Genomic DNA, 12,738 nt, shown 5'->3' with positions numbered 1-12,738 from the left:
TACCTACTTGTGATCTTTCTCTGTCAAATAAATAAATTCTTTAAAAAATATATATATTTCATAGAAAATAGTACTTACAAAATATATTTAGAAACTTATCAAATTAAATCTTAAAGTTTTCCATTCACATGTCACTTGTGAAGAAACAAATCCTTAATACTTTTTAAATATTTATTTTGGTTTACAGAGATTGATCAACAAGCTGAAGAAAGTGACCAAGCCCAGCAGGCACAGACCCCAGTTACCACTAGCCCATCAGCCTCGAGCACAACTTCCTTTATGAGCAGCTCACTGGAGGACACCACGACTGCCACCACTCCAGTCACTGACACAGAGACAGTACCTGCATCTGAATCCCCTGGAGTGATGCCACTTAGTCTTCTCAGGTAGGGAAGCTGACTTTAACATCTGTCATATTGATGCCTGTGATTCTGATCACACAATCATTCTCTTATAAAGAACGTGCCTAAATAAAAGCATTCTAGAGCTAGAAGGAACCTAAGAGTTCCAAGAGTCAAACCCATTTTGCTGAAGTTGGGAATGTCCCTCAGAAGTTTAATAACTTGTCCAAAGTCTGACAGCTAGTTTTGGGGTGGTCCCAGATCTATCACTTGTGCTGCTGATAATCAGATGCTCTAGTAGTGTATCTCCTTATAATAATCTTTTTTTTTCACCTAGGCTTTTGGATATTTTTTTCCTCTAAAAGTAAATGCTTGTATTGAATATTAGAGCCTCAAGATAGAGCTCACTTCCGTGGAAATAATTTTCTCAGGTTACTTCCCTTTTAAGAACTATTTATTAATTATACTTTTATTTTTAAGATCAAACAAATCTATTCAAATGAAAGAGCAGGTCTTAGAATATTACTTTAGCCAACCCTATTTTAGTAGATTTGTAAATTTCAAATAATGTTTAAATTTCTGTTTGCTTCAGTTTGCCAGGTATATACATGAAATGAAAAATTTTTAGGGAAAATCATTAGGAAGGGCCTATTTTGTGAGTTCCCTTAACTAGGTCTTAAGTGAAATAAAGGGCAGTAGAATGGTTAGTATCTTTCTCTTCTTTTTTGACCCTCTTCCCTTAATTGACAGGTTATCATTATTCCTAGTGTGAGACTGACATCTCAGAGAGTAGAAGAGAGAGGGGCTGTTAATCATAATGCTTCTTCATTTTTGGTGTTTGCAAGAGCCACCTGGGAAGCTTTTTAAAGCTCTGGCTGTATCTCCCTGTAGTCTCTTTTGGTAGGTCTGGTGGGGTACACAGTTTGTATTTGAGTTAAGGGTCCCCAGTGATCTTCAGCTCCCACACAGAGTTACTGGTCTGCTGTTAGGCGTGCACACTCATCCTGGCAGTTACCATTGCCCAGTCCTCTCACATGTTAGCTCTCTCACTAGAGTAACAGTTCCAGGAGATACTTCTGTTCAAGAAAGAAGGAAGAGAGGAATAATAGGATATTTTAATACGGTTTTTAATCTTTGTTGTCTTCCAAGCTGTGCTGTGCAAGCGTGGGATTCACTGGTAAAATAACATTCCCTGGCTCTCACAGACATTGACAGACCTTGTGACTCCTCCTTTGTTCTCAGTCTTTGTTTGCCTGCTGTTGGCTGGGACAGCATTGGAGCTGCAGTTGCGTTTGCTTGGCTAACCATCATTTAACACTAGAAAAATCGGGGAGCAACTGACCCATCTATGAATATCATTGTATCAGTTATTTGACTGACTAGACAATGCTTTTTTGATGCTTAAAACGTTGTTATTAGTTTTGTTGGACAAATCTTAAGAGTAGACAGCTGGTGAGGATCTCGCTGAAACTTATTCTTTAGCCAGTGTCTGCCTTCTCAGGCTGACAGGGACTGTCTCTCTTCTGCCTTTCCCCTCTAAACAGCTGGCATACCGTTCATATGCTGTTTTTCAGTTGTGCAAGGGGGCCTGGACAGTTACCTTTTCTTTCCATAACTTACTATTGACTGTTAACTTTATTCATCTGAATGATTTCATGGCTAGCTAGTTATTTATTTTAAATTTATAATATGAAATTATATTTTATATAAATTTAAATTTGAATTTATATTTTATATTTATATAAATTTATATTTGATAGCTAACTGTAAGTTAGCTATTTTTAAAAGTCTTTATTCTCTGACTACTGTATGTCTACCAAAATACCACTGTCATCTTGGTATTATAGTGGAAGGAAAGCATGAAGGCAGGGATTTTTTAAAATCTATTTTGCTAACTGCTCAATTTCCCCCACTTGCTTTGTTTTGCTAAACAAATAATACGGTATTATTACTTTTATAGTAAGAGGTGTCCTATTAGATAATGATAATTAAAATTGTTGGGAGTCTTTCTTCCCTCTCCATTAAACTGTAGCTAACTTATATAGTTTTCCAGGTTGAATATTCTTCTGTAAGAGGACTGTGATATATTATATTAATTTCTAATTGGATTTTTATGCTAACCTTTGTTGTTTTCTTAAAGGCAAATGTTCTCTAGTTACCCAACTACCACTGTACTTCCCACACGTCGTGCACAGACTCCTCCAATATCATCGTTACCAACTTCTCCTTCTGACGAAGTAGGAAGGAGGCAAAGCTTAACTTCTCCTGATTCCCAGTCAGCAAGGCCAGCTAACCGCACAGGTGTGTGTGCTGTCATGCACTTTGATACTCAAACCTCTTGGCATTCCTGATATTGGGACTTAAAAACTTGGGCATTGTGTTTTTTTCTCATTGAAGGTAGAACAGTGATTTTAATTAAGGGGGCAATCTGTCCTATCAAGCTGAACTGTCTTTTTTATTTTGAAGCTGTAGATTAAATTATGTCTACTTGGGAGAGAAATGGTGTACTCTACATAAGTCATATCAGACCCTTCTTATTTTCTAACATAGGCATTTTTAGTGCTGTGAATTTCCCTTGAGCATTGCTTTTGCTTCAACTCACACACATTGAGATGATGTGTTTTCATTTTCATTCAGTTAAAGTACTATCTATTTACCATGGATATCTTTTTTGAGAAATTGGATCATTTGGAAGTATGTTATTTTGTTTACAAATATTTAGGAATTTTCCAAATGTCTCTCTCTCACTGATTTCTAATTTAATGTCATTGTTATCAGAGAACATGTCTTATATAATTTGAATTCTGTTAAATTTGTTAAGACTTGCGTTGTGGCCCAGAATATGGTCTGTTTTGATAAATATTCAGTGTGCTCTTGGAAAAAACGTGTATTATGCTATTGTTGAATGGAGTGTTCTGTAAATTGTTGGTTACGTCAAGGTAGTTGATTGTTATGTTTAAGTCTACTTATTCTATCAGTTATTGATAGAGTAGAGTTGAAATCTCTGACTGTAATTGCGGATTTGTTTATTTCCTCTTTCATTTATTATTTTTTGTTTCATGTATTTTAAAATTCTCTTTAGGTCCATAAATATCTAGGATTCTTAGGTCTTCTTACTGAATTGACCTCTTTATCATTATGAAATGACTATCTTTGCCCTGGTAATATCCTTTGCCCTTAAATCTACTTTTTCTAGTGTAAATATAGCCTCCTCCTCCTTCTTTTTCCTTTTTTAAATTAGGATCATATCTCTTCTCCTATATCTTACCTTTTTTTTTAATGTTAAATGGTTTCTTAAAGGCAGCTTATTGTTGGGCCTTGCTTTTTTGGGGTGGAAGGGTTCTTGCTTTTTTAATCCAACCTGATATTCTCTGCCTTTTAATTTATGTGTTTAGACCATTTACATTGAATGTGTTAATTGTATGGTTGTGTTTAAATTTATCATCTTTCTGTTCATGTCACCTTTTCTTTGTTCTTTTTTTCCTCTGTTTCTACCTTCTTTGGATTAAATCAGTATTTTTTATTATTTCATCTCCTTTGTTGGCTTATTAGCTATGCTTTGTATTTTTAGAGATTACCTTGAGGTATGTATTATATATCTTTAATTATCATAGGCTATCTTTAAGTAATGTTATACCACTTCATGTATATTAAAAAATGTAACAATGGTACATTTTATTTTATTTATTTTATTTTATCTTATTTATTTCCCCCTTTGAACTTTTCTTATTCATTTAACTTATATATATGTTATAATGCCCTGTAATACATTGTTACTATTTTTTAAAGATCTATTTATTTATTTGGGTTAGTGGGAAGAGAAGGAGAGGGGGAGAGAGACTCTCAAGAAAGATTCCCCACTGAGCACAGTCTGATGTAGGGCTAGATCTCATGACCCTGAAATCATGACTTGAGCTGAAATCTAGAATTGGGCACTTAACCAGCTGAGCTATCCAGGCATCCCTACATTGTTATTATTTTTGCTGTAAACAAAAGAGATTTGAAAACTAAAGTGTGTATTTTATATTTACCCACATAGTTACCAGCTCTGAGATACTTTATTCCTTTATGTAGATCCAGATTTCCAGTGATATCATTTCCTTCTGCTTTCCCTTTAACATTTCTTGTAATGGTCTGCTAGTGATGAATTCTTTTGGCTCTTATGTATCTGAATATATCTGAAAGAGTTTATTTCAAAGTCATTTTTGAAAGATATTTTCATTGGGTATAGAATTCTAGATTGGCAGTTTTTTTTCTTTCAGCACTTTAAGATCCTCTACCATCTTCTGGCTTGCATTATTTCCAACGATAAATTTTCTATTGTTCTGATCTTGTATAATATGCCTTTTTCTCTGTGTGCTGTTGAGATTTTTCTGTTTTATCACTAGGCTTAAGCAGTTTGATCATGACCTGCCCTGCTACAGCTTTCTTCAATTTTCTTATGTTCTGGGTTTGTTGAGTTTCTTGGATCTATAGATTTATAGTTGTCATAAAACTTGGAAATTTTTAATCCATTATTTTTTCAGATTTTTTCCTGTTGCATTCCTCCATTTCAGTATCTATGGTTATGTGTATACAACACCATTTGAAGTTGTCCCACAGATCACTAATGCTTTGGGTTTTTTTAAATGTCTTTTTTCTATATGTTTCCATTTTTTATAGTTTTTGTTGTTGTGTCTTCTGGTCATTAATCTTTTCTTTTGTAGTGTTTAGTTTGCTCATAATCCCATCCAGCATATTTTTCCATTCAGACATTGTGATTTTCATAACTAGAAGTTGCTTAATCTTTTCGCTGCCTTATCAAGTACATGGAATAACAGTTTTCATTGTTAGAATAGTTATGTTTAAAAAGTTTGTGAACACTGAACTATTATTGCTCCTAAGGGAAATACTGGGCTAGGTTTCTATGAACTTCTGGTCACATTTTGTCAGCTGATCAATATATAACTTTGTTTTATGTGTGTTTATATTTAAAGGCATTCTATTTAATATATATTGTTGATTCATTAGCATTGAACTCATGACCCAAGAACACCATAGCTCGTGCCTGAATGAAATTTATCTGACACTTACATTTTCTCCATAAGACATATTACAGCCTTCTTGTGCTTAAAAACATTGGACAGCATTTCACCACTATGCCTGGGGGCCATTTTAAACAGTAAAATCACCAAGAAAAGGCACAAAAATGCAAAACATGTGACACTAAATAGACTGTGAAGATTAGACTTATTTATAGTCTCAGAACTAAAAGAAGAATGTAGAGCATCACCTGTTCTGTCTCAGCTGGGAACAAATGTGTCAGGAGCCTGAAAGGTTTTTTTGTCGCTGAGTGCATATAAATGATTGTAAAAAAGCACCATGAGTATTGATTTTAGAGTTATAAATTAACTTTAATGAGTAGATGAATTTTCAAATATGGAGTCCACAAATATGGAGCATCAATTTTATACCCGTTTTAATATCCTTGTCTACTTATCATTAATCTAATTTCTAGGTCTGTTTCTATTAACTAATTTTTTAACTTATTTTGAATTGTATTTTCTTGTTTTTTTTTTATGTTTGGTGATTTTTTTTTATTGATTATTAGACATTGTGAATTTTACTTTATTGGGTACTGGATAGTTTATATTTATTTAAAGATACTTTAGTTTTGTTATAAGATACAGTTAAATTACTTAGAAATATTTTGATCCTCTCAAGGCTTTCTTTTAATTTTTGTTAGGAGGTAGCTTGGCTGAATTTTTCCCCATTACTGAACCAGTGCCTTTCTTCGTATTCTATCCAGTGCGTCATGTATCACAGAGGTTTTTTCTCTCTGGCTTATTGTAACACAGATTCTTCCCAACCCTGTTTAACCAACCCCCAAGGATTGTTCTGCCTGCTGTTTCTTGGAGATTCTTCCCTCAGCTCTGGATAGCTGCTGCACTAGCATCAGCTGAAGACTTGAAGGAAAGAAAGACCCTTTGCACATTTTTGGAGTTCACTTTCAGTGCAGCTCTCTTCTTTCCATACAGCTCTCTCTATTCTGGTATTCTACCCTGTGAACACTAGCAACCTGAATCCTTTACTCTTGTCTCCTTAATTCAGAGAGACCGTTGACTTTAGATTGAATTTGCCCTCCCTGAACTGCAGCTTGGAAATTCTTTCCAGGAAATAGGCTAAGGCAAGTTGTACACCTTGCCTAATTTGATTTCCTTCTCTCAGGGATCACTGTCCTACACACCCTGATTGATACATTTCCATTTCTTCTTTTAGTTGTCATAGGTAAATCCAGTCTCTCTTACTCCATGATGGCTAGAAGTAGAAGTCTGTCAGATGCATCAGGCTTGTTACCACTCTAGCAGTAGTGACATTTTTTAAGCAAAAATTAAAGTTGTCATTCTCCCTCCTTCCTTCTTCTTTCCTTCCTAATTTCATTCAAAAACATTAAGTGGGGCCAAGCTATGTAGGCTTTCATGCCAGCAGGATTGGGAGGTGGGTGGCATAGTGGCCCAGATTGGGAGTATCAGCCAGACTGGAGGGAGGGAAACTTCTTGTCTGTGGGAGTGGCCTGGTATGGGGTATTGGAGTCTGACTCATAGAGGAAATGTCCACATAGCTGAGCACTAGGGAACAGGGCCATGCAGGGTGCAGAGGGCTTCTATCAGCACTGTTCACTGAGAGGGCCTAGGAGCAGTGATGCTTTAGTAGCAATAAACACATTCTAAATACCATTCTTTACTAAAAGGGAACTCTGATCTTCTTGCAGAAATGGCTGATTTCAGGGTTAAGTATGAGATGAGCCTGGAATAGCTTATGCCAGAAAGTGGTAAAGTGCTCAGAGATTGATGGGTGTATGCCTCAAGGATGTAGAAACCAGATTGAAGGGGCTTCCATTAGCCAAATCTGGGACATTTGTGGCATCAAAATAAAAATCATAATTATAGTATCATATAATAACCCATGAATACAGTGAGAGTCTGTAACCCTATAGTGATGGAGAAAGGAAACTGATAAATCTGAAAGCAGTGATAGAATTAGGAAATCCTCCTTCGTCAACCATCATAATAATAATAAATAATTCAGCCAATAAACAATAATGGGTGCTAGTGAATCTAACTTTGATAAGGAATGGGATCTTTACATTTTCTCATAGTTCTTCCCAATAAATATTTATTACAAAGGGGGAAAAAATAGGAGTACTTTTATGGTGGAGAAACCTGGCAGATACCAGCTTAACTCAAGCAACCAAAATCAGCATCTCCAGTAACGGAACAAATGGAAATCTTGTATCATTTGATAGAATGCAATGCGTAGAAGGCGACATCAGTTTTTTGGTTCTTCTGCAAAAAACAACCTGAATCTAAAGATTTTTATTTATTTATTTATTTATTTATTTATTTGATAAACAGAGAGAGATCACAAGTAGGCAGAAGGCAGGCAGAGAGAGGGGGGGAAGCAGGCTCCCCGCTGAGCAGAGAGCCCGATGCAGGGCTCGATCCCAGGACCGTGAGATCATGACCCGAGCTGAAGGCAGCGGCTTAAGCCACTGACCCACCCAGGCTCCCCCACAACCTGAATCTAATCGTGAGACATCAGTAAACCCAAATTGAGCGACTTTCTGTAATCTTCAAAGTATCAAAGTAATTGAAAGAGATGGAAGAGATATGAAAACTAAATGGAAGGATTATCCTGGATTGGCTCCTTTGCTGCAGAGAACACTATCAGGACTTCAGGAGAAACTAGAGTGGGGTCTCGGTTAGATGTTAACATTGTTAATTTTCTTACTCTGATGGTGTGTTATGCAGAACAGTGGCCTTTTTTGTAGGAGTTGATATGTTAGAGTATTCAGGGGAGTTGGAGCATCATGTCTGCTACTTACTCTCCAGTGGGTCAGGGATAAGAGAATTCTTTTGTACTATGTTTGCAAATTTCTGTTAAGTTTAAAATTTTTGTAAGAAAGAAACTATTTCAAAATAAGAAAACATTTAAAATTTTTTAGCAGCTTTATTTTGTGCTAGCTTTATGAAAAACCTTAAAAAGCTGTAACTTAGTCATATTAACTATAACTTTCACAGGTTAATCATGACCTGAACAGAAATCAAGAATTGAACGCTTAATGGGCTGAGCCACCCAGGTGCCCCATGAATTCTTCATAGAAAAAAAATTCATTAAATTTGTACAGTATTAAGAAATTGGGGACTTATTACTTTTTACTCATGGTATGTAGTGATACAGGCTTTTATTTCTCTTTCTTTTGTCTTAGCCTTGTCAGACCCCAGCAGTAGACTTTCAACTTCTCCTCCTCCTCCAGCAATTGCAGTACCCTTGCTGGAAATGGGGTTCTCTCTCCGGCAGATTGCCAAAGCCATGGAAGCCACAGGTAGGATATGTTATGTTTACATATCCATATATGTAGATATGAGAAGCCTGGTCTTATTGAGGGTGATATATTTTTTAAGAGACCATAAAGCTTTTTAACAGCTGATTTAGTTACAGTGGCATCATAGAAGACACTGTTGAATTGATACCATGAATAACTAATTATGTTGCCCCAAATTAGTATTATTCTTTTCCTTTTTTTTTTTTCTTTTAAGGATTTTATTTATGTATTTGACAGAGAGACCGCAAGAGAGGAAACCCATGCCAGGGGAGAAGGAGAGGGAGAAACAGGCTTCCCACTGAGCACTGAGCAGAGAGCCTGATGTGGGGCTCAATCCTAGGACCCTGGGATCATGACCTGAGCTGAAGGCAGATGCTTAATGACTGAGCCACTCAGGCGCCCCAGTATCATACTTTTCTTTTTCACCTTTTCAGGTGCTCGAGGAGAGGCTGATGCCCAAAACATTACTGTCCTTGCCATGTGGATGATAGAGCACCCTGGACATGAGGATGAGGAAGAACCCCAGTCAGGCTGCACAGCAGACTCAAGGCATGGAGCAGCAGTCCTAGGCAGTGGTGGGAAGTCAAATGACCCCTGTTATTTGCAGTCACCAGGAGACATCCCATCAGCTGATGCTGCTGAAATGGAAGAAGGCTTTAGTGAAAGGTGAAATTCCAATTTCTTTATTTCTGTTTTATGAGGTTTAAGTGATACTTCCAAGTGCTCCGTTTATTTCCCTTCATAGGTGCTTTTTTTTTTTTTAAGGTTTTATTTATTTATTTGACAGAGAGAGAGACCACAAGTCAGGCAGACAGGCAGAGAGTGGGAGAAGTAGGCTCCCCGCAGAGTGGAGAGCCCAACGTGAGGCTCAATCCCGGGACCCCGAGATCATGACCTGAGCTGAAGGCAGAGGCTTAACCCACTGAGCCACCCGGGTGCCCCTCGTAGGTGCTTCTAATGGTGTGTAAAGTTGCTAACTAGTGAAATAAGGTGGACATTTCAGTTACAAGTTTATGTTTCTGTGAAGGATAAAAATGACATCACAAGTTTTGACTTGAACAGATGTTTTCATGGAAAAGAGGAAATAATTTTTATATAGAATTAAGCTGAAAAGAGGAAACTGAAAATTAAAACAATTTTTTTCAGGAACAAAATAAGCATTCAGATAAAATAATTTTATCTCCTATAAGTGATGTAGAATATTCATATTTGAACTTAATGCATATAGAAGTGGACTTTTAAATTTTTTCTTAATATAGATTTTATCTTTATCTCTTCTTTAGTTTTTAATATCTAGTACAGTACACCAATTTTTTAATTATAAAAAGAATTCTGTGATAATGCATAGCCTGAGATGAGATGTAATAAAATACTCTGTAGTTTTTCCTAAAATCTGCCCACTTTAGTACTTCTTATGACTCTGTCTTCATTTTTCTTTGTAGCTCATGAAGTCATTTGGTTAACAAGGCTTATATCTTTTTTAATATGCAGATTTTTTCTTACAAGCTCAGTGGATATTTTCGTAACTTATTTTGAAACACGTTTCTCATAGGCAAGGATTCTCAATCATTTCAGATTTTAACTATTTAATCATTTAGAATTTAGTTAAGACCATTGATCTCATTTGGATTTGAACATGCATTAAGCATCATTTCCTTGTTGGCATAATTCAAAATTAGATAGGGGTACTTGGCTGGCTAAATCAGTGGAGCATGATGTTGGGGTCATCAGTTCAAGTTTCATGTTGGGCATAAAGCCTACTTAAAAAATAAATAAAAGTAAAAAAAAACAGCTAAAATTACTGTTTACCTAGGGCAATATGACATATTTATAATTTAGGAGCTTTACCAAGGACAAGATATATTTCAGTTTAATTGTAAATACATTTTATTTTTGGTACTGTTTGGAAGGAAATGCAATACCACAAGAGAGCTTGTGCCTATGTCTTCCATTTATGGTGGTTCTGAAAAATTTATGCTGCTTTCTAATTTGCACTTGTAGCCCTGATAATCTGGACCATACAGAGAATGCAGCTTCTGGAAGTGGACCACCAGCTAGGGGTCGCTCAGCAGTAACAAGAAGGCACAAGTTTGATTTAGCAGCACGCACATTGCTGGCAAGAGCAGGTAATTAATATGTTTCACATCCTTCTGTTAGTAAAAGTCATACAGTTTATATTTTAAAGTCCCCGTGAAAGCAACATTAAAGAAGATGTAAACTACTGATACTAAGTACTCAGTTTCTCCACATTAAGAGAGTAGCTATTTGCATTTTACTATCTACTTACATAATTTTGCATTGAAATCACAGCATACATTCATAGATTTATTTTTAAGCTTCCTCTGGATGCAAAAGTCTATACTGGTTACTTGTAGATCCTGAGATTTTTTTTTTTTATAAATGTGCTCTCTGCCATCAAGCTATTTATACTTTAAGAAGTAAAGATGCATGTTTAAAATTTAACATTAAATTAAGTGAGAAGGAACTGAAAAGAGCACTGTGCCAAAGTAGGTACTGGGTTTTCTTATGTGCTCTCGGCCTTAGGGCTAAACTACTAGGTAAGGTCCTAGATAAGCAAAAATAAATTCCATTGTTACTTTACTTTCCTACAGAAAAGAGCATCTACTATATTAATAAGATAAATGAATCCAAATGACTTCTTAGAAATTCATATAAAAGATGTACATATTATGGCCAGATACTTCCAGGATTATGCTCTAGACATGTGAAGTGTAATTTATAAGGGAACATATTTTTCCAACTAAAAGCTAGGATATGTGATTTTTTAAAATAGCATCTTTGAGCTATTAAAACATAAATAGTTTTTCAATAATCTATGGTAACAGAGAAGTTGAGGCTGAGCTAGAAAATATGGGATGTTTAGTTAATATATAGGAAAGGGACTGATTTTTTAAAAAATAACCCTAAAAGAACAACAGCCCATATTTATTGAGTGTTTTTCTTATTTACATTATATGAAATATTTTACATGGATTGTTTTGTTTAAACCTATTAACAGCCCTATGAGTTAGGAGTGTTGTTACCCCATTTTACAGAGAAGAAACACATATGATAGGTGAAATTTTATGTTTATGGTCTGGAATCCAGTAAATTAACTGAGCTAGGCTCTTACCTGCATGTATGGCAGTTAAGAACTGGCGAAGTATTCAGAATTACTTTATACATGCAAATAAAATGCCTTTTTTGTTTTGTTCTGAGCGGGGTTATACCGCTCTGTGCAGGCCCACAGGAATCAAAGTCGGAGAGAAGGAATATCTTTGCAGCAAGACCCAGGGGCGCTGTATGACTTTAATTTAGATGAGGAATTGGAAATTGATCTTGATGATGAAGCGATGGAAGCTATGTTTGGACAAGACCTGACCAGTGACAATGATATTCTGGGAATGTGGATCCCAGAGGTACTGGATTGGCCTACCTGGGTGTGTGTGATTGCAGCGGGGGCTGCTCTGACTTATTTTCCTGCCCTCCTGTTCATGTAGCTTACTAACAATAGCCTTGCCTAAAGTTGTTACACTCTGAAAATTTCAGTCTTTCATCTCATCATAAAGTTTGGGGCTCTAATGCTTAATGTTACTTTGATACCTACAAACTAATAAGAAAAATTCTTTCTTGCTTTCTCTGTGCGATTTTATTGCTTCTCTCCCCAGACTAGATGAATAGAGTTATATAATGGTAATATTTGATTTATAATATCAAAGATAGATTACAAAATAGGCATCAGGTCCTAGTCAGCTCTGCTGGGTATAGAACATGGCTGCTATGCTCACCTTGCTATCTGAATGCATGCTCTTCTCCTTCATAGATTCCATTTAATCACTGTAATGCCTCATTCTAACAACCAGTGCCACCTAGGTCTTGTAACTACATCCAGGGCCAGGGTACATGCTGGGTTTGTATGTTTTCATTGTTTGTAGCAGGGAGACTGAAAACTTCACAGGTCTAAGTCCTACAGAAAAGAGCATCTACTATATTAATAAGATAAATGAATCCAAATGACTTCTTAGAAATTCA

The 12,738-nt window shown here is 36.0% G+C and overlaps 1 protein-coding gene across 1 annotated transcript in view; it reads left to right on the top strand.

Annotated features, from left to right (window-relative positions):
• Positions 1-12,738, top strand: part of HERC1 (HECT and RLD domain containing E3 ubiquitin protein ligase family member 1) — a 187,286-nt gene that overhangs the window by 130,155 nt on the left and 44,393 nt on the right. Inside the window, exons 39-44 of the mRNA XM_059372224.1 lie at positions 188-386; positions 2,482-2,642; positions 8,590-8,706; positions 9,141-9,372; positions 10,708-10,832; positions 11,926-12,146. Coding sequence (XP_059228207.1) covers positions 188-386; positions 2,482-2,642; positions 8,590-8,706; positions 9,141-9,372; positions 10,708-10,832; positions 11,926-12,146 — 1,055 coding nt within the window. The remainder of the gene's footprint in view (positions 1-187; positions 387-2,481; positions 2,643-8,589; positions 8,707-9,140; positions 9,373-10,707; positions 10,833-11,925; positions 12,147-12,738) is intronic.

The sequence above is a fragment of the Mustela nigripes genome, chromosome 13 (assembly GCF_022355385.1).
Source record: "Mustela nigripes isolate SB6536 chromosome 13, MUSNIG.SB6536, whole genome shotgun sequence".
In the NCBI taxonomy this organism is placed as follows: domain Eukaryota; kingdom Metazoa; phylum Chordata; class Mammalia; order Carnivora; family Mustelidae; genus Mustela; species Mustela nigripes.
Note: the sequence above shows the minus strand (reverse complement) of the source record. Positions and strands in the feature narration are given on the sequence as shown.